Source organism: Galendromus occidentalis, unplaced genomic scaffold, assembly GCF_000255335.2.
Source record: "Galendromus occidentalis unplaced genomic scaffold, Mocc_1.1 scf7180000077471, whole genome shotgun sequence".
Taxonomy (NCBI): domain Eukaryota; kingdom Metazoa; phylum Arthropoda; class Arachnida; order Mesostigmata; family Phytoseiidae; genus Galendromus; species Galendromus occidentalis.
In genome coordinates, this window is record NW_003805459.1 from 190,194 (window position 1) to 211,617 (window position 21,424).

General features: G+C 51.2%; 3 protein-coding genes across 3 annotated transcripts; all 3 read left to right on the forward strand.

Annotated features, from left to right (window-relative positions):
* Positions 1 to 4,102: 4,102 nt before the first annotated feature.
* On the forward strand, positions 4,103 to 7,375 carry LOC100902846 (pleckstrin homology domain-containing family A member 8). Its single transcript, XM_003744628.2, has 10 exons — positions 4,103 to 4,257; positions 4,381 to 4,519; positions 4,597 to 4,703; positions 4,850 to 5,026; positions 5,347 to 5,533; positions 5,649 to 5,770; positions 5,899 to 6,057; positions 6,179 to 6,373; positions 6,571 to 6,776; positions 6,874 to 7,375. The coding sequence occupies exons 1-10, from the start codon at positions 4,255 to 4,257 to the stop codon at positions 7,103 to 7,105; spliced, it is 1,527 nt and encodes a 508-aa protein (XP_003744676.1). The 5' UTR covers positions 4,103 to 4,254; the 3' UTR covers positions 7,106 to 7,375.
* A 532-nt stretch (positions 7,376 to 7,907) lies between these two features.
* Positions 7,908 to 14,615, forward strand: LOC100907856 (uncharacterized). Its single transcript, XM_003744582.2, has 8 exons — positions 7,908 to 8,176; positions 12,105 to 12,279; positions 12,384 to 12,554; positions 12,733 to 12,983; positions 13,165 to 13,286; positions 13,380 to 13,465; positions 13,552 to 13,751; positions 13,954 to 14,615. The coding sequence occupies exons 1-8, from the start codon at positions 8,125 to 8,127 to the stop codon at positions 14,097 to 14,099; spliced, it is 1,203 nt and encodes a 400-aa protein (XP_003744630.2). The 5' UTR covers positions 7,908 to 8,124; the 3' UTR covers positions 14,100 to 14,615.
* An 858-nt stretch (positions 14,616 to 15,473) lies between these two features.
* LOC100902995 (uncharacterized) lies at positions 15,474 to 20,627 on the forward strand. The gene is made up of 9 exons (XM_003744629.2): positions 15,474 to 15,769; positions 15,876 to 16,063; positions 16,218 to 16,467; positions 16,591 to 16,823; positions 17,140 to 18,666; positions 18,780 to 19,023; positions 19,321 to 19,794; positions 19,883 to 20,316; positions 20,432 to 20,627. Exons 1-9 carry the CDS (start codon positions 15,488 to 15,490, stop codon positions 20,586 to 20,588), a joined length of 3,789 nt encoding a protein of 1,262 aa, XP_003744677.2. The 5' UTR covers positions 15,474 to 15,487; the 3' UTR covers positions 20,589 to 20,627.
* Positions 20,628 to 21,424: the final 797 nt, after the last annotated feature.

Below are 21,424 nucleotides of genomic sequence, written 5' to 3' on the forward strand. Positions count from 1 at the left end.
TTGGAGTTTAGCGGACTGTAAGCGGGTGGACAGCTCCAAACAGTGTCCTTTCGCATGTGGTCGCGCACTTGTGGCATCAGAATGAGGCTGACAAGAATGTATCAGAAACCGCGCATCCACCTTTGAGCATGGAAAATGATGCAAGGCTCACCTCTCGGATGATGAGTAGCAATTAATTCCCGATGAGGGAATCGCAGGCGATGCGGGAATCGTCCTGGGGCGAACGAGGTAAGAGCCGCAGCTGAAGGGAGCCGCTGTCCAGAGTTTCAAGAGTTCTTATTCGGGATCGAGAAAAACGTGCGATCTCGGCTGAATGTGCCCCTGCCGGATGATTTGCTAGTTTTCCTCAGTCCCGCACCGTCCATGAATTCCCAGCTCTCGGAGACGGTCGAGCTGGACTCCTCTTCCGCTAACGTACAGACCATGGACGTGTGCTATCGTATTCTGGATATCCACGCGTTGGGAGGGACTCATGAACGCTTCCACAAACACACTCGCGCACACGCTCGTCACTTATTCGGGAATGACAAATGAACTGGCATCGACAGCGAACTGAGCTCCACTGAGCTCATCGTCGACACCTAGTAGCAGCCGGCTGTTTTGCGAGTGTTCTTAGTGCAAGGGAATGATCCGGTGGGACTCCGCTGCTGAGAGTCCCAAGCAGATCAAGAATCGCTAATGAAAAGTCCCGACTTTGACAAGTATCGAGACGCCGAGCACGACACTGGCTCTGGAGCCTCGAAATAGAATCAATTCGAAGGTCCACTGCTCATGAAAGAATCCGAAGCGGTGAGCGCAGCTCTCGGAATCTCCGATCAAAGGTGTAAGTCGTTATGGAGCACCGTGACTTCTTACCACAACCTCCTGTCTGGTCTATCCGAGATCCTACGGCCACTCTCGAGAAATGTCTATCTGTGAGATCACTGCGGTGAATCTTTTCAGGCATTGACGACCTTTTCGGAATCATCGAGCTCCGATGCACCCTCTGTACTCGGAGAGAGAAGTAGAAAAGACCGCTGAACTGTCGACTCACCCGGTGAATATTTGTAGTCGCCCTGAGTCGTCATGTCTGGATCGGGACCAGAGCGAGGAACCTGCGGGGGAGGACAGTGGCTTTCAGAGAGTTGATTCAATCGCAGAAAATTTTTCGACCGCCCTGACACGAGACACGACTCATTCATGAGGGTTCGGCTCCGGAGCACTCCCCGGACGGTACCGGTGTTTCCGCTTGCCGATTGAGCTCCGCTGAATAAACTGAACGCAAATGAGTGCGGGACGAAGTCGGCGCGAGATACATAAGTCGCCCAAGAGATTTCAACAATTCGCGGAGGAAAAGCTGCGCGAATAGAAAGTTCTATTTGTATTCGAACAGTTCAATACGTTGAACGTTCAGGAACGCAAATGACCCGTCCAATGAGCTGCTAAGCGCACATCTGTGCGAGCACCATGCTGTCTCAGCTCCATCTGCCCAGGCTAATTTTTGACGTTCTTCACCACTTGTCAGGCTAATCTCTGGTAAGGGTTATCTTCACGGCCCCGGGATTGGAAAGCGGAAAAAGCCCGAAGAGAAAATCCGTCAAAGCATACGAAACGAGCATCGCTTCGAAAAGGAGCACGCGCAGAGTGCAGCAGCCTCCTCCGAGCGTCATAAGGACCCGATGGCGGCGTGCCGCCGAGGAGAGGGCGCACTTCATCGGCACATGGAATGGCCCGGGCTTTCTCCAGGACGATCAGCCTCGATTCGCACGTGAAAGTTCCGTCATGTACAAGACGATCAACTCACCGGGCGCCGTCGGAAGAAGCCGGGTTCAGCTTGGACTCTCCGCTGGTGGTGTTGAGGGTATCTTGGCCTTTCTCCTCAGTCTGCTCACTCGCGGTGGCCACCACGAGAGCTCAGGGAGGCCTAAGGCCCTTTCTCGGCGTGGAAAGGGATTCGGTGCTGGGAAGGGTGGGGTGGTTGTTCTCGAAGTCGTGCTACGCTTATGAATCCCAGTGGGACTTCCTTCCCAAGCAACATGAGCGCTCCCGCTCATTGAGGGATCGCATCTAAAAATAGCGGCGCATTCCGGTGATTCGGCAATCGCCCGTCATTGACGGGGATGCTCTTCTTCGATGTCCTCCGCGCTGTTGTGGGAGAAGATGGAGATTTCTGGGCATGGGATTTCTCACGGTAGAACTCCGGAATACGAAATGACGGAAAGTCGATATCGTAATTGCATCTTCGAAGACATGCGGTCACATCTCGCGCAGAATTCTGTTAGAGGATAGCCGCTGAATGAACTCTTCATATCCCCCGGGAGTTCGGTCCGGCTCGTTGTATTCCGCTGCGGACTACGTGAATTTCATTTTGGGAAGGAGACTGAGGGAATTCTCCCCCCTTCCGATCTACATGAATTTTTGATTCTTCTCGGGGATTCGATCGTTCCTGTAGGATCTAGGAAGTAGGTCAGAAGTGATTCATCCAGCGACCGATTCCAGATCGCTGTGATTGGTAGGTCGAGGGAAGAGTTTCCGGGTAGATCTTGACGGAGGGCGCCCCGGGCACCAAAAAGAATTTCCTTTGGAAGGGAGCATTTCCGCAGGACACGATGACGATATCCACAAAAATAGTCCAAGAAGATATATTGAAACACAGGATGTCAATACCTTTCTTGGACGTCGGTACCGATGTTTCCCGTACCAGAATAATCAACTTCTTCTGAGTGCGACGAGCTCATCATCAATCGGATTCAAAAATGTCATCGAGCTCTTGTCCGTGAGATGAAGAGTCGGTCCATTTTGATCACTCGGATAAAGCATTGTCAGGATTCCGCTGCTCGGTTTTATATGTACATGTGCGCGACGATTCTCTCCACCGGTCGAAATGAAGCTCTGCTCACAAACGTCACGGAGAGAGCGAGGAAGGGAATATGGGCTCTGGAGAGCGGTGACGACTAATCGAAGGTACTCGTATCAGCCTCAATCCCGAAGAGCTCAATCGAGCGACGATACTCCCTACGGTCCCAACAGCATGTGCCTCGATTTCGCACTATGGGAATGGAGCTGTGGGCGTAAACAAGTCTGACGTCATGCACCTGATGAACTCTCTATTCCAGCGCGTCTTCTTCGTGCATGAGTAGCGACTTTTGGCTCGAGGTTCGACTCTGTAGTTATTGACGCCCTCCCGAGCCTTCATTTCGCTGAATGATATTTCGTATTTCTTGCTTCCCTGTGAATACATACAGAGAAGCAAGTGGTGGTGAACGGAACTCGAGGGGAGGCAGGAACCCGGATCCCTTCTACGACACAAATATTGCCAGAAGAGAAGAATGATAATCACAAGCCCATGCAATGGAGGGGCTTATCGAAATTTCAGCACGCTGATCCGTGTCCGCGCGTCCTGCGCGCGCGTTCTCATTCATCGATACACGACATCGGTGATCATTCAGCCACGCTGCGTTCAGACAGAGGGAGAATCTGTCGTCTGGCAAAAGTTTCAATGCCGAGAACTGGCTCTCTCCCCTCTCAATGGACAGCTTCCTGATATGGGACAGCTTACGGGAACCGAGCACGGAACAATCGTGCGACCACCAGAATTACCGAGACTCTGAAAGAAGATCTTCTTGAGGGGAAATTTGATTTCTCAGCCGATCAGGTCCCCAATGTCAATGATAACGATGACCGATCCGTGCAGGACACATAATTTCGTCGGAGCGGATGCTTTCCTATCCGATCCTGCATCGTCGATCTCTGCTCGAGATCCCATCAGATCTCATCGAATCAGATCGCGCTTCCGGAACGATGAGCGATTTGGAGCAAGACCTCAGCTTCCGAAACCCGCGCGCGCGGCCACTCGGAGAATCTCCGACTTCCGGCGATATCAAACATTTGCCAGTTTCGCCGGATCAGCCCCGATGTCTTCCCCCAGGGAGACCACTTTGATTTGGCACTTTCAGCAAAGCTGTCCGTGAGTCGAGCCCTCCGACTGTCCTCCACCCTCCACCCATCAACGAAAATCCCCCTTCGCCTAAAAGTCTGAAGCTAAGCGACGGAAAAATATTTACTTTGGACTGAGCGGATATTGCCGCTCTAGTGTTTGACAGTTCTCGCTTCCACCACTTTCGATCAAGAACGCTGAGAGCTACACTGAGCCGGAGCTCGGATGGGAGTCGTAGGCCGAGAGCTTCCATCACCAGAGTGCAAGCTCTCCGGCTGAAAGCCTCCGGGAGGAACCCGGCCGGGACTTTCAACTTCCGTACGCCCTGAGATGAGAACATGGTATGAGAAGAACATCGTTCGCTAGTTATATACGAGAAGATTCTGATACGCTTCGGCCGCCTCACGTAGATTGTCCCCTCGTTCAATTGTGCCTCACATCGCCTTTATTGAATCCGTCGACAGAGTGTGAGCAGGTCAACCGATGTCGTCGAAGGAACACTCTGCAAGTGGACGAACTTGTGGAACGGGTGGCAGCCCCGCTGGTTCGTCCTCGAGAAAGGAGTTCTCACCTACTATAAAAGTCGAGAAGAAGTCTGTCAGGGTGAGTATCTGCATAGGTGTGGACGGAATATACGGGAAGCCTTGACAATCGCTGAATGAAGATGATCATTCCCTCAGGCTGCAAGGGGAGCGTCAAGGTGTCTGCTTGTGAAATTGTTCCTCATCACGTGAACTCAAAGAGACTCGACATCATAATTCCGTCGGAGCAGCATTATTATCTTATGGTAAGTGCGGGGTTGCGGGAGCGTTAGGCCACCGCATGCACAGACGATGCTTCAGAAACACCGGGAACGTTTCTTCTGTGTACAATGGTCTGTGCGGGAAGTGGCTTACTTTTCCGCGCTGTCTCATCGGGGGGATAAATTTTCAGGCCCAATCCGAAACAGAGCGGCAGATTTGGCTCGTTGCTCTGGGAAGTGTAAAACAAGCGGCCTTCTCGGCTGAAACCGCCACTGCAGTCTCGACGAACACGGTCCCTGAACTCGTGCATTCGATCAAGAAGAAGAAAACTAAGCTGCGTTGGTATTGTGATCAGCTCATGCAACAGGTCAGTTCGGGCATCCTTAACATTTCTGGTCTATTTCATCGACACATCGAGCGGGAACTCCGGACACGAGGCCCTGGGAAACGCCCCTCGGGAAGATCATACGAAACCCGCTTTTCCGATTCTTTCGAAGTAGTTCATCCCTCAGAATCGACTCCATAGTCAATGAGCGACCCTCACCTGAGGGAGATGGCGATCGCCTTTTCCCAAGAGATGACGAGAAGACTCATCCGTTCAGGAGTTCAGGCGGAAGAGAGGCACTTCGTCGGCCTTGCTTGGGATTTCTTTTTCCATCAGGATAATTGAGTCTGACTGCATTCTAGGTGCACACAATAAAAAACAGCGAGGACGCGGATGAGAGAGTAGAAGCGGCGGGACGCTTGAACGCAACATGTGATATGTTCATCCGCTGTCTTGAAGATTGCGTGGACTACACTGAGTCCACGGCAGCCGATGATGGCGAAGCCAAGGAAATTCGCTCCACGATACCCGCTTTCAATGGAGCGCAGAGTGAGTGATCGACAATGATGATTCGAGACTTGTTTTTCCCAGTTTTCATGCGCGAGCGCCAAATTTGATGTAACTGCATTCAAAACGACTCACTCGAACTTGATCTCACTGCTAGGCGCGATAACAGGAATGGTCGGCGCTCTGGAGAAGCAGAAGAAATCTCAAAGGCCGTCATCAACTTCGTCTCAGCACAGCGGCCGGGATCGTAGCACTCGGACCGACTCCCTCAATATTAAGGTCTCACATCCTCATCTCCTCTCGACGACGTTCTTTCCCTTTCGGGCTCCTATGGATTAGGGAGACATTGAAACCTCGGGGTGGGACCGATTCCAACTTGGAGATAGTCAAAGCCGATCATTTTTCAGGACAATGATGAGTCAGAATCACGAGGGGACGAAGTGTTCCTCGACCTGAACGGAAACAACGACGACTCAGACAGTCGACGAATCTCTACTGAGTCCCTGATCCAGAGAGAAAGCTCCGGAGCTGTTGCGCTCGTCGGTGGCTCAAGTGCGGAGGATCAGGTGCGACGAAGCGTGCAAAGCCCCTGAATCCAGTTCAGACATGAATCCCGTGCCTTCTCGACGAGATTTGGTTTATTCTCTAGGCTAGTCCAAATAGCCCGCTCTAATCTCATTTATCCAGGTTCCCACGTTTTTCACCTTGATGGAGCATTCCTTCACGAAGCTCAAGCTCGAGAGCAACGATATCCCTCTGGGGGAGTTTCTCCTCTGCTGCGAGGGAATAGTACCAGTTTTCGACGTCCTCGGCTCTACGGCGTTTGCTCCTGTGAAAATGGACATACAAGGCAATATCAGCAAGCTACAGAAGCACGGAACGGTAAGTTTCGAGTCAGCACGCGAGGTTACGCGATGGATCGTTCCCGATGTTCTCGCCACCTTTGGGAATGAGTCAGAAGATGAAAACCACATTGCATATGCTGTGAACGGGTCGGATGAACGAGGAGCTCCTCGCAAATCCCGAGACTCGCGAACAATCGAATCTCCATGCGTTGACGACCCTGTCCCGAATTTCAGGAAACGGGATGTACCTTCCTCCTCGCCCTAATCCAACGCGAGCTGGACATGAAAACGACGACACAGGCAGGTTCAGCGACGGACGCACTACTATGGCTGAAACGAGCCCTCGCATTCATTCGTATCTTCCTCCACGAGGCCTGTCAGTCGGCAGATGTCGACTTGGCGCTGTGTGCGACGAAAGCCTACGGAGAAACCCTGAGAAAGTAAGTTGGAACTGCAGGTTTTCGGGAAAATCGTGTCGTTTCCTCCACCTCATCGCAGGGGCCCATTTCCCCCCTCGAATGAACGATATTCTTACAGACATCACAATTTCGTCGTGAGGGGCGTATTCTCCGTGGCGATCCGAGCTCTGCCTTACTACTCGACGTTCGTCAAAAGTCTTGCCCCGTCGCCCGCCGTGGCAAATAATCCCGCCTACGAGACCACGCTGAAAAGCGATGGAATCGAGTACACCAAGCATCTCCAGATAGTCGTAACCACGATCGACACCTTCTACGTGAGGAACGACATCGTCTCCCCGCAGAATCTCTGATTCGGAGCGCACGACTCCGGAAGAGATCAAGAACGATTACGGACATCGAAGTGATTTCCTGCGACTTTCTCCGGGCGTTTTGTGAAGCCGAGATACCGTCGATAGCGATATCGAAGTTTCCCTGCTCAGTCGCGATTTCCAAGCTAGTCAGAGTTACTCTCAAGACATGCGGCACTAGTCTCTATCGGCTATCAGAGTCAATCGAAGATTTATTGTAAGGTTCGGTTAATTCATTTTTCGAGGAAGTATGTCAATAAAGTTGTTACCGGATTCTCATTTTATCATTATTCTGCTTGATGACAATCGGACCCCACGATAATCCATAGCTACCAGAACCAGAGGAATACTACCGAGGGTAGCCCATGCCATCGCCGGGAATATAGCCACGAGATTTCTCAGCATGTCCGGAACGATAAGAAGGAATAGTAGCGAGGAATAATCAGAGCGCGTTTTTTCTTTCGATTCTCTCCTTTGTGGAGATATGTCTCATCGATCGTTTCGGAACAAGCTGACCCCGAAAACCGAGCTTGGTAGAGATCCGCAAATCCCGTTTTCGGCTGACGTGGGGAATCCTCCCATGAGAGCCCTTATCGGAGCTGTCCTGATGAGCGCAGTTCCACTCCTCGGTCATCTGATATAGCCCTTTTATGTAAAGCTTTTATGCTAAGCGCCTGCTTAGCGAGAACCGTTGTAATTGATTCCTCTGAATAATCTCAATGAGCTCGCTGGTTCTCCCGAGAGGGGAGAGCTGAGCGAATTCTATCGACAGATAGATATCGAGCGGGGAGGCACATAGGTAAACATTGCGAGTGCTTGAGTGTGTCTGTTTTCCAATTCCCACAACTTGTGCCTTCCCTTCGCTGCCTGCACATGCGCAGTTCGACGGCTTTCGGCCTGCTGACACTTTCGAGCGGACAAACGGATGGATAACACATTTCGATCGGAAGGCCGTCGGCAGGAATATCTCTCGGGCAGGAATCTCAAGTTTCCGACATTTTCATTGAGAGACTCGTCACGTTATGAGGGACGTGGAAGTGACTTCTTCGCCGCACTGTCAAGACCACTGTGAATGTGAGTGATCAACCAAGGTTTCTCTCCAGGAACGCTCCCGAAAGTCAGAATCCATCCTATCAATATGTCCCGCGGGAAGTCTCGTACTGCTCCGAATGGGGGAGTTCCCCCTCTGCGGTCATGCTTAAGAGCAGTAATCGTTGTCATAGGAGCATTCGAAAGAGAAGAGACGGCTCAAAACAACCGATAGAAACAGGTGATCAGCTGTACTCTTCCTGAGTGAATTCGCGCTCCTCAACGCGCAATTCCTCGACGAAGAAGCTGCTTTGCATGTCAGCCGAGGAATCCCGCGCTCGAGCGCGCTCTTTCCTAGCCCTCGACAGAGTTCTGCACAACTTCGTATCAGCGCTCAGAACCCGGATCACGAATCCTAAATATTTTTTTATATCTTAATCCCGGGTATTAAGTATTGTGTATCACTAGAACGAATGCCGACCCTCGACGAGGTGTAGACAGGCAGCATGAGAGCGGGTTCGATTATATTACATCCCGCTCAATGGTCTCGAATCCGAGCGAGTTCGGGCGCTTCGGATCGCGGTTGTAGAATCGACTATTGTGATGTCACTCCACACGGAACATAAAAGATTCTTCCGGGCAAGTGGTAGGTATATTTTGTCTCGCTGTCGGCTGAATTTTTAACTGGAATCTCTACGGGTTGCTCTACATCAGCCTTTGCTGCGGCGCGAGGCTAATGGAATTTGTAACGGATTACGTTAGGACGACTCCCGAGAAGGCATTTCCGTTGGAGTTTCATCGCGTTAGATGGTATCAAGTGCTCGAGAACCTCAATTTTAGCACTCTTTATTCACCATCAAAAATTCTGCTCTCCCCAAAGCCGGACAGGTTTATTCAATCGATCTTTAGCCGATCTCTGATAGGTTTATTCAACGGAGGCTGAAAACACCTGTCCCACATCCACCCGGTCTCCGTCTGAAGCGAATAGGCGTCGTATCGTGATACATACAAGCCAAGAGGAGCCCAATTTCGCCCTACTCGCTGACTCTCCTTTTTTTCCGAGCCCGTGAGTTTCTCGAGCACATCTATGCTTCTGGGCCGATTCTCATCCAGCTCTGTTGCTGAAGGGATGACTTATCGAGCTACCATTGTGAGCCCACGATGCCCACGAGGATCTCCGTCGAGCAATGAGTTCCTCCCGCTTAAGCGAGTACTCGACGAAATATCACTCTCAATCACTCGTCTCCCATAATCACTTGGAGCCCAAATCTGCGATCCTGACTGGTTGCATCGGCAGTTCGTATTACATCGACTATCGGTCTTTGATTCTCGAGATTAAGTAGATGACCGGCTTTTCTTTTCGGGGTGATTTTCCACGCTCCACACGTCATCACCCTTTGCGCGGCATCTAAATTCATTCTTTGGAGTAGGTGAGCTGCCCAACTCCGAGATGAGTTTCGGAGTTGCTCAGATCAAGCTGTTGATACGGTCATGGAATTCAGAACAACGTCAGACGCCACGGAACCTACAGAATTCTTTCGTTTCGAGCAATAAGCACTGATGTGCGCTGGCGTATAGAGGATTAGACTGAATCGAGACGGAGGATATGCGATTCATATACTGTGTGCGGCGCGGCGTTGCTCAGTTGATCTTCTCCTACAGCGAGCCTACTCGTAATTTCTGATACGATCACCCGTTCCAAGTCAAAGCAAGCGGTCTAGGCACGTCGGAACCAGCTGCATTCGCAGGACCACCGGAGATTTCGCGAAACGGCCCTCGTCGCCGGGAGCGATGGCGCTTCCGTCATGAATTTCAGGCGCAGAGAGTCGATAGAATTTTCATCCTCTGATTCTCTTTCGTATCTCCTTCGCGAGATGAATGGTACTCTTTAGCGAGGGAGTACCATTGGGGATGACGATCCGAGGAGAACGTGGCTCGTTTTCGCCGTCGAGGCTCCAAGGGGAAGCTCCGCTGCCTGAGAGGAGAACCTAGAGCTCTCGTCTGCCTCTGTAGTGCAGGCTATCACTACGTCTAGATGAGCTCTAGTTACGCATCGATTCATCGTCGTAAAGCCCGCGGAAGCGTGACCCTTTCATTCAATCGGCGTCGGAATAATCCCCGCATCATCTCTCGTTTTCTCGGAAACTTAAGTTCGATATCATTCCGTCTGGACGCTGTCCGCTCGAGGCGTGAATCAGCATCACGAAGCTCACCCTTTGGGCATCTAAATCGTCCCTCGATGACCTTCTGTGGAGATGCGGACGCTGGTGTCGGCTTCTCCGTTGAGCCGGCTACTGTCACAGATTACTTCTCCTCGACCTAGTAGGTGATAGGTTTACTTTTCTACGAGGGAAGCAGCGAATTTCCACTCACAATCAGTTACAAGGGAGAGATCAATAGTGACGGAATAATTTTTAATCTATCCTTGACGATCTGCGAAAGATTTGACTGCGTTATTGAGCCAGTTGCTTTGTTCGGTAGATACACCAAGCAGCGCCGCTCGCCGATTCCACTCGCTTCCCGAGGGGACCTTTGAACTTCTGTGACTTCTGGGAGAGCTGAGCGGAAAGAATGGCTCCTCAATCACTTCAAGGATCGATTTCGATCTCCGTGACCTGTAAGTTTCGACTTGTGATCCGTGGATTCGTCCAGGCGTATGTCCAATGGTCGTGTCCCATTCCATGGAAAGGATCCTCTCGTAGGTGAGAGTTCGTGGACCGAACGTCATGAAATGCTGTTATCTATTCGTCGCATGGCCTATAGACATCTCATTCGTAGTCCACTTGAACTCGACCAACGTTGACGCATGTAGCGGATCCGCTGAGATCACGCCCGTTCGCTTTTCGACTTACGATCCGGATCGTTTGTGAGACTCTTGATGGATGTGACGTCATGATGAGATCTAGTTTGGAAGGTAAAATTCCGAAACTCGCGGTCGTTCTCTGATGGGTCGAAGCTGAGCAATTGAGACCGTGATTCAGGTCTCGGATGATCGGCCGGCGGCGCGGCGTGACTATGTTCGCGCCTTCTGGAACGTGAGTCTCCACGCCTAATCGCCCGCGCACTCAAGGGCGGCATTGTTCCCACCCTCCTCGAGTTCTGTGGAGGAGAATTCCCTGAAAAGCTATCCGGTGTCGGATTTGATCCGGGGACTATCGGACCTCGATCGCGCGCGACGCACGATCGACATGCGAGCCCTTGTTCACGGCGATGCAGCTCATTCCGATCCCATTTCTCGCTGCCATCTCCAGCGCATACGATAGCGTACCGACGGCGGATATGACGCGTCCTTAATCTGAATGAGGTTTTTTTCTAACGAAACCGGAAGTCTCAAAATCGTCCTGTGATAATGCGATCGAGCGCGAGCTTCCTTTGATCGCGGCGACCGGCGAGCCAGGCTGAGCGGTTCTCGAGATAATTCCTGACAAACAAACGTCCTATAATCAGCGAGACAAGAGCCAGCCTCGAATCGAAATGTAATGGCGGTCTATCTGTTCCCCGGAGTGCCCCTATAGGTACTCTCAGAACGGAAGCTGCCGTTCCGCCGATGATTTTGCAAAGGCTTTCCTCCTATCGTCTTCACTCTCGTTTTGACTGCTCTCGTTTGCTCATAATCCACGTGCTGTTCGATTCCAAGCCAAAGTCCCAAGCGTACAGGACTCGCGTGTCGTGTTTATTGAGATGTTACTCCGAGCGGTGTCTGAGATGCCTTCGGGCCGATGCTGTGGTACGTCGCTTCGATAGTGCGTCGTTTGCGAACTTAATTCAGACTTCTGGTCATTTTTGTCCGAAGAAAGTGTGGCCTGCCTCTTTGTGACTCACTCAGTACCTTGATCCCGATATATGTAGATGGATCGTGCATGCTCGAGATGCTTCAATAGCGCGGAAATGAGGATTATCATCGAAGATCATTTCGATACTCTGTTCGGCTAAAAAACTCTCGATATAGATTCTGACGAAGCCGTTGTTCCAGCAAGTGGCAGACTGCCGAAGAAACGTCTCTTCGAAACCTCGGTGAACACCCCCAACTCTCAACATGCTTTCGAAAATCACGACTTCACTCTTTCGACCCGGAGCCGAAAATCCTGCTGCTCCGAACATGACCCCCCACCGCACTGGTTCACCGTGGAAATACCTCCGATCGTCTTGTGAGTAGGATTAAAATCTGCCCGGAACCATATCCAAAGGAAGGAGACGAGCAAGCAGCTCTAAGTTCTGTACGTGATTGTAATCTGACTTCTGTCGACCGCAGACACTTGTTGGGCACATTCCTCGCTCTCCTGGCGGGCTTCTTCCTCAGCGTCGGGGGACTCGCGATTGGAAAAATCCGAACTCTGAAACCGCTCGAAATCAGCGGTTTGAGGAGTTTGCTCGCATGCGTCTACCTCACCCCTCTTCTGCTCTACTTCAGACCTAAACACGAGTAAGATAAGAGTATGATTTGAGTATTAAGTGATTGAGAGTAGGGATAATTTCACTCCTACCTAATCCGTCTGCTTCGCGATGACTTCGGAAAATTCGTGAATCTGAAATGCCGAAAGCGGAAGGATCGTTTGGGCGGTCGAGATGACCTCTCGGTACAATGTTCTGATTTTCTGCAGCTTCGGGAAGAAGATGATGCTGGAAACGTTGGGAGTTTCCTTCGTTTTCTGCGTGAAATTCGTGACGTTCAGCGTCGGCAGCACCCTCTTACCGCTGTCGGAGTTCTCCCTGCTTTGCAATACCGTCCCAGTGTTCACAGCATTCCTCGGCTGTCTCCTCCTTTCGGAAAAGTGCGGCTTCAGAGAATGGATGAGCTGCCTGATCGTGATGCTGGGAGTCGCAACAACTTTCTTGCCCAGAATGATAGGAGGTTCGTAAAACGTGAAAGGAACGAGTCCGGAGGAAATCGCATACACAAGGAGCACCGGCTCGCGATCCTCTTACTAGACCGAGGACTCCGGAGACCAAGTTGAGCGGAAAAGCGGGATCAGATCGCGTCTGGATTAGGTTTTCCGAGGAATGTCCCTGGATAAATCAATTCCCATCTTTAGGACCCCCGATGACCGAAGCTGAGGCAGCCCTGAAGACCGAGGCCACCGAAGGTTACATTGTCACAGCCGTTTCCGCTCTGAGCAACGCAATGGCGCTCTGCTGGCTGAGGAGGCTAAAAGAGGTGAGGCATCCTCCTTGACAAAGCCGTATCTTCCGCCATAGAGACCGAGGCCGTTGAGACTAACTCCCTTCTATTCTTTCTCCTCGACTGCAGGTTCACTCTCTGTTGGTATCCTTCTACGCCTGCGCGATAACCGCGATCGTCTCCATGGGTCTCTCTTTCCTTTTCGGAGGATACAGGTAAAGTTCACAGGATACGCTACGACAACAAATCGATGGTGAATTCAGGAGCGAAAAAAATATTCAAAATTCTCAACGCATTCCAGACCACCGACGGATATGCGTGATCTACTCTTTGTTGCATTGGCAGCATTTTGTATGTTGTGCCAGGCGCTACTCCCAGCGATCGCTTGCTCATTGACCCAGGCGTCCAGAGTGGCGGTAGCCATGACGTTCTCTGTCGTTTTCGCGTTCTTGTTGGAGGCGATCTTCGAAGGCGTTCAACCCTCCGTATACGCTCTTGCCGGTACGTTAGCTTATCCGAATCGCGCGAGAGTCCGGATCGGAATCTCAACCAGGACGTCCGAATAACGGGGTTCTCCTTACGAGTAGACTTTCCTTTGGGATTTGGGATTTATTGATCCGAAAAATCACCCTCGATCCGATATATCCCACGACCCTTATCTGCATTACAATCTTCACGAGATTGAGACGTCTCTGTTCCACAGGAGGAGGGCTCATAGTCTTGGCGATGGTGGTCGGGAACTCACCTTGCGGTGACGAAGACGACCAGGGATTGCTCAAGGAAGAAGACGGTCTATCGAGGAATTCACGCTACGGGAGCATGAGCGCTGCCATGGATAACGTTCGATAGCATAGCCGACTTTCGCTCGGACGTTCCGGGATTTATTCCGTCTACGCGGAAAAAAAACTTCGCGCCTGGAGCCATCGTCGCTGCGGCCGACGAAGACCTCGCTTCTGGAGAATCTGCTTTAAGTGATGAAGGAGAGGAATCTGAGGTGTCCGACGTGGTCAGACATACCGCGAACTAGACTATATTTTGGCCACACGGAACCATCTGCCTACATATATATACTTATCAGGCTGACTGAGTTTCTATTTGACCCGGGTTACTACTCTTCGACTAAATTACTGACTGCCTGGTATACAATCATATCCAATCGCGCTTCGGGCCTCCACTCAGCGAGTTGAGACAGCACCAAAGCCTGAATCCCGCGTTGGATGTCTCTCATACGAAGCGAAAATGTGATAGACAGTGTATATAGTGTATATACATGGACCTTGACTTCGAACTCGACTACCTTTGCGTCCCGCGCGCGAGAGCAAGCAGCTCCGATTTCCGATGGGAAGACGCAAATAAATGTTGAAAACTTCGTGAATCTCCTCAATGCCTAGTATGAAAATCATTCGTATCGGTATATTCCGCTGTTTAGCGGCTCCGCAAATGTTTGGAATCCCTTATATCCAATCGGAGAAGAAATCTGACGATCAATTCCAACAATGTCTCCATAATCAGGTAATGATTCAGAATTGACAGCACCGCTCCCTCGGAACCAGCGGTTTCCGGATGGGTATCTCAGGATGAGGTTTTTCCTCCAGCCGCGGAATTGCTCCCCCCTCCCCATGAAAAATCCCGGATCCCGCCGGCAACGTCAAACGTTCTCTGCAGAGCGGGGAGGGTAATTTCCCTTTCAGAAGGCGTTGGTATGGACGTTGATCGGACAGCGAGCGACTTCTCCGACCGAAGCTCCTTGTCAATGGAAATGAAATGTATCCACATCCGGGACTCGGCGATTTTCTATGAACGGGGGGAGCCCTCGCCACTAAGATGGGAAACTCGGCGGTGACTCATGCGCGGTCGCGAGAGGAGATTGGATACTGATGTTCTCAGCAAAGCCAAAGATTCTGTTCAAACGTGGGTACGGCTTTCACTCGCCTTTACCAATGACCCTCTCCTCTGCACGTGTGTTCGGCCACTAAATGAAGAACGTGTTCTACACATTCGCGCACGCTCTCGGTCCTCGGAAAGAATGAGAACGAGTTTGTCAGATCGGTCATGTTCGAAAAACACCACCGACGCTAAGGATCACGTCGCTCGAACCCGAGAGGTGGCTGAATCCAGGGAACCGCCTTCTGCATTTAGTGCTCATCCGGAAGAACTGACCCGTTGGCGCAATCACTGATTCTACTTGACAGAATTAAGTTTTTGATTCAGGGAGGGATAAGAGACTGTTCTCAACAATGAGCGTGCCCATTGGAAGGGGAATCCCCGATGAAATCATTGATATGGCGCGCCTCAGCGATTACGTGAAGTCATCCCTCGGAAACCTCGACCTTCTCCGTAGAGTCGAAAGTTTCTTCCCCAAAAGTGACAGTCTATCCGCGATCCTCGAAGACGAATTCCTGAGACTCCTCGGAGATTGTGAGAACGATGAGTACATGCGCTGGTTGTGCAAAATGATCAGAAGGCTCTCGAGGGCAGAATGGAAGACCAAACGAGATCTTGTGATCACAGCAGTTTGCGTACGTATTCTGAGAGACCAGACTGGAGACGAAGGCTCGTCCAGAGCGCTCCGATCGCAACTCGGCGACGCGGGGAATCATTTCCTACCGAGAGGCATTCTTCCAGGATCCATATTTCTCCGGAGGTCCGAGTTTGGTTGACTTGGCTCTGAGATCGAGAATTCTCAGTAGAGAAACAATCATCTACCACCTGGATCTGCTCCCCGTCAAGGTGCTCGTCCAAGTGTTGCGGGTTCTCCCGGACGAAGACTTCGTTTTGAGGGTTGCGGGACTCCTGAAGGATGAGAGTATCCTGTGAGTTTATTTGAGATCCAACAAAACCCCCGATCTCGCTGGGGTGCGTCAAACATCCGATTATCTAATAGCTCTGACCACGCCTTACCCCGTCCCTTCGTTCCACAGTGATAGTCGAATGATGATTGAATTCTCAAGCACCCGTACCTTCCAGCATCGAGTTTCTCGTCCACGCGGAGCACATTTGTCCCAGGAACGTCAAGGTCTACCTCTCGGAGCCGGAGCGCTATCGGAGACTGATGGAAGTGCTCTCGAATAACTATGACAGTTCTGACCCTACGCTTCGGAAGTTTTCTGTGACCCTACTGAAAGTCATTCTGGACCACGCCCGCGTAGAAAGCAGAGAGCTTATTCTCGAAGTGTTGGCCGTCGCCGAGCAGAAACAAGTGCATTTGATCGAGCCAGTGAGTATGCTATGTATGTATCTATCTATATTTACCCACATCTGAGCTTCGGCGAAACCTCGGAACGATTGAGCGAATATGAGGTGAAAACGCAGGAGCCGTCTGACCTTGATTCCTCCCCAGGTGTTGAACATGTTCATAGAAGCAATACAGAACGGAACGTTGACGGACGTGCCGTGGATTTTGATGGTTTTCCGACGCCTCTTCAACCACCCGACGACATGGGTCAAATTACAGAGTTTTCGTTTCTTCCTTCGGCTGACACCATTGCAAAAAAGAATTTTCGAAACGCAAAATGACGATTTCTTCTACGGACATTTCCTGGACTCCCTGAACCAATTGTCCATTTATCCCAGGTGAGGGAAATGCCCATTCAATCCCTGAGATAAAAGGGGTTGGCTCACGGCTGCGCGTCCTGTTTCATGTTGGTCGGTGTCCCCAGACTGCGGTCTGAGGCTGAAATTGAGGACAACATCTCTGCCTCACGACCTTCCATGTTGACCCCTGCCGCGGCTCCGACGAATTTCGTGGCTCATCGGCGATCGACTGCTTTGCTACGTTCGATCGGTGACACGGGGTCGGAGGAGTCGTAACCCTCCCGCTGCGGCAAAACGAATCGCCCCCAGTTCGATTTGTGCCTCGCCATCTTAGTTGACCCGAATCCCTTTCCAGGAATCCCCTGAGTCCGGTCTCGAATCCCGCCGAGCTCGGCACTCTGCTGCGCAACTGGATGAGAAATGTTCGAGATAGCATCGACGGGGAAAGCATGGACTCATTTTTCGCTCAATTCATCACAGCCGTCTGCAAGAAAGTGGATTGGAATTCGGTTGCACTGTTATACGTAACGGAATGCATCGTCGATATAGAACCGAGATCGGTCATCGAGGACCTGGGCGTGATTGTCAACGCTTTAGAATCGTGGTCGATGCCAGAACCCCTGATCAAGAGATGTTTAGTAAGATATTGGCTTCGGGTCGGTTGCGAGACCACGCAGTTGCCAACCTATGAAGGTCTCGCGGATTTCATAAACAGATACGCTGAGGAATGCGACGCCGTTGATATATTCGTCATGAAAATCAAAAGAACGGAGACAACTCCCGTCGACATTTGCTCTGCGATCTGGTCTGGATGCCACGATGCGGTAACGTTCATGGAACGCTTCGGAAACTCTTCAAAAGTTTGGCTCAGCATGTATCGGATCAAAGGCATCAGCTCGATTATGACGCATCTCGTGGGAATACTCAATAGCCGTGAATATCAAACTCACGCCATAAATATTCTCAGAGAAGACTTTCGCCAAGTGTCGGTCAGACGAGCCGTTTTCGAATTGATGTGTGAGTGCTCCTTCGATTGCCGTCTGGTGGGCGACGCGCTCACGGAGCCCCTGCCCAATTGGTTCGTTTTCTGTCTGTGGACTACGACTTGTGTGGATGCTGACCCGAAAATTGTGGCCAGACATCTCAAGTTGCTGACGTTGAGATCGCAATTGAAGATAATGCTCGCGTCGGACTTGGCTCCGAAAATTTTGGATTGCATCGCCAGCTTCTGTGAGACTCTACCAGAAGCGATCATCGATTTCGTGGAGTTAGTTTCCAACGCACTCCCCTTGGCACCCCAGAGCCTGACCCCTTCGCTTCTTAAACTTCTTCTGGCAGGCCTGAAGTTCATAGCTCTCGACGACCGCAGGATACCTAGAATGATAACCTTGGCCTGGAAGAACTGTCTTGAGGCAAGAAAGGCCACAATATTATTCGCCGACTGCGTCGATGTCTTCGTGAAAATTTACTTCCACAAAGTTTGCATTCAACACTGGTCGTCAACCCTCAAAGATGTATCTAGAGATCTAGAGGAGCACTCGGCGAGGATGGCTTGGTTCGGTCAAAAATACTATATGGCCCTCATCAATCTCCTCGCGAAGAAGCCAGAGCTCCTCGCGTCTTTCTATGGAAAGCTCGGCGAAGCCCTCTGTTACGGCCCAACTTTCCGCAAGGATCAACAAATCGTATTGGACACCGAGAATTACGAGTGGAGACTCCACACAAATGTAGACTTCACAGGACTGAGCGAATGTCGGTCAGCGTGGGAAGTTCGAGCGCACAGCCTCAGCTTCGTCAAAAAACCGCGAACCTCGACCTGGACTGACCAAGTGATCGAAGGAGTTCTGCTCCACGACACGCTTGTATCATCGACGCGAAAGAGGTATTGTAGCGGAGGGCTATCGGCGATGCAATCGATCATGATTTATGATCATTCCAGAAACTGAATTAATGGAATACGTTCAATGAAACCGTTGGCCCCTCGGTTTCCCGCAGGTACTTCAATAACTCCAATATACACCGGGTCAAAACAAGAGCGTGGCAAGTCATCCTCGTGCTTTTGGAAACGTCTACGCCTACGAAGAATCATGAAATTTTGACGAATGTTTTCAAACAACTCCTGAACGATAATCATCAGCTCACGGTACGACTCCTCATGGAATGGTGCGCGGTGAAGATTCTTTTGAAATCCAAGCAGCCAAAGTCATCGATTAGGATGATTATGTCTGCCATCGAAACGGTAAGCTCCCGAGGTCTCCCATGGGGCGAATCCGCTCTCTGAAATTCCCCGATATGGTCCCAGCGGCGTGCCCTGGAGGGGGGCAGGGGACCAAGGCCCCCTCAAGATCCCTTTCTGGCCCATAGAGTTCCAATTTGAGGCTTATCATCATCGGTAGTTAGCCCCTACCAATACAATGGCCCTGTCCCGGCCCCCAAAAACAATTCCTGGGCACGCGCCTGCCAGCGGCATATGAGGCATAAAGCATCGAATAATCAGGCGGGTACTGGAAGTGACCTATCATCATGACGCTTGCAGGCGGCGAGAGAGCGAGTCGGATGCATCTGTTCTTTTCTGAGCATCCTCATGCACTTCTGCATTGCCAGAAAGAACTGTGACATTCTATCGGACTCCCTTGAAACGGTGCTTCCGTGGACCATGTGCCAGCACTTCGCTGTGCGGCTACATGCTCAATTCGTTTTCAAACGACTGATTGGTCTCTGTCGGTGCACAATGAAGTGCCATTCGCAATACACGCCGTTTTTGAGAGCTCTGGACAGCGTGATCAACTACGGCGACGGAGCGAAAACCGTCCAGAAGCTAAGTCAGGATTTCTACATGTCGGGCTGCGTCATGACCGAATGTGAGACGTACGAAGTTATTTTCGACAGACTACCGAAAGCCTATGGGTTGACGGAGCACGACTGCATACCGCCGGGATATTTCGACTTCGATGCGAAATGGTCGGTCGAGAATGACGATCTGGATATTCACACCGATCTCCAAATCGAGGTGAGGACGTACCGATGAAATTCAAAGGGTTTCGAATTTCTAATCAGAGATCGAACCTGCAAAGAAAATCTCTCTATTCCCCTCCGAGGTCCTACGAGAAGAATGTCGCCCCGACGAGACAACAGTGATCCGCGAGAAAAACTATCAGCGGAAAATGATCCCTGTGTCCAATCTCTTCGAAGAGGATCGACAGCCTCGCAGTAGTCAATCGGGGCTCGTGGTCGTAGCATCTTTGATCGACCGGATACCGAACCTCGGTGGTATCAGCCGGACTTGCGAGGTCTTCAAGGCCTCCGAGTTGGTTATACCCAACCTCAAAATGCTCGAATCGAAAGAATTCCTGAATCTGTCGGTATCCTCCCATCACTGGCTCCCGATACGGGCCGTGAGCACCAACGGGCTCGAAGCGTACCTGATGGAAATGAAGCAGGCTGGTTACACATTGATCGGAGTGGAGCAAACGGCGAAGAGTGTCGCTTTGGGAAAGTACTGCTTCCCTTTGAAATCATTACTTCTTCTGGGGTGAGTCGAGTACCCTCCCAATGAATCTCATGACCTCCGGGAAGATCCGGAGACCTCATACGCGAAGAAGAGCTTCTGATCGGGATCGAGACGCCTAAAAAACTTTTCCTTCCAGCCACGAGAGGGGGGGCCTGCCGGCGCACCTGATAGACTTGATGGATGCTTGCGTGGAAATTCCTCAACAAGGGGTCATCAGGTCCCTGAACGTGCACGTCTCCGCTGCGATTCTTATCTGGGAGTATCGACGACAATTCTTAGAAGGGATTGTTTGATGACAAGAATGGGCGTAAGATAGACCCGAAGTTGAGAGTAAAAAATATAAGGCGATCGCCTGGGGAGGCGCTTATTTTGCCATATGGAGCCTGTTCACTTCGACTTCCATCGACGACGGGCTCATCCCGAGATGGAAATCCTGCCGAGAATATTTGCGGATCTCAGAGGAAAACCGTGCAGGGTGAGCTCAGAGGTCCTGCCCAGGCTGCATGGCGGATGGAACAATGAGCAATGTAGGTGAGATATCGATGATTATCGATTATAATTGAGGGATCTGGGATGTCGTGGATGCTGTTCCATTCAACCGGGATGAAAGGACGAGACAGCTCTCGAGCTGGGCGAAGTTACGGAGAGGACTCGTAGCAGCAAACTGTTCTGGGGTACCCACCAAGTTTTTCGCTGCAGTCGCGAGTTATTCCGCTCCTGAGAATAATGAACGTCGAATGTCCTGTCCAGTGAGATTCATAGACTCGCCTTCCGACAAAAACGGGCATTTTATTCAATTGAGCCTACACTTTGCACCCTGAGATCCGACGAATCCTACTTCAAGCATCGATCCAGTCGCGAGGCAGAGAGAGGCGACGCCGACCTGGCGGTTGGTTCGGATGCGTACCCCGGGCGTGCCGCCGCTAATCGTGATCTTCCTCGGACTGTCTCGCGAAGATCTCAGTTCCAGAGCTTCATCTTGGGAAATCATTTTTTGCACGGTGCGCGATTGGATTCCTCTTGTGTGCTCCATGCGAGTGGACTACCGATGCTGTCAATTTATTCGGGGTTCGAAGTTGGCAGGACCCCCTGGGTCAGCTATCGAACGCAGCTCGAATTTCTTGACCAT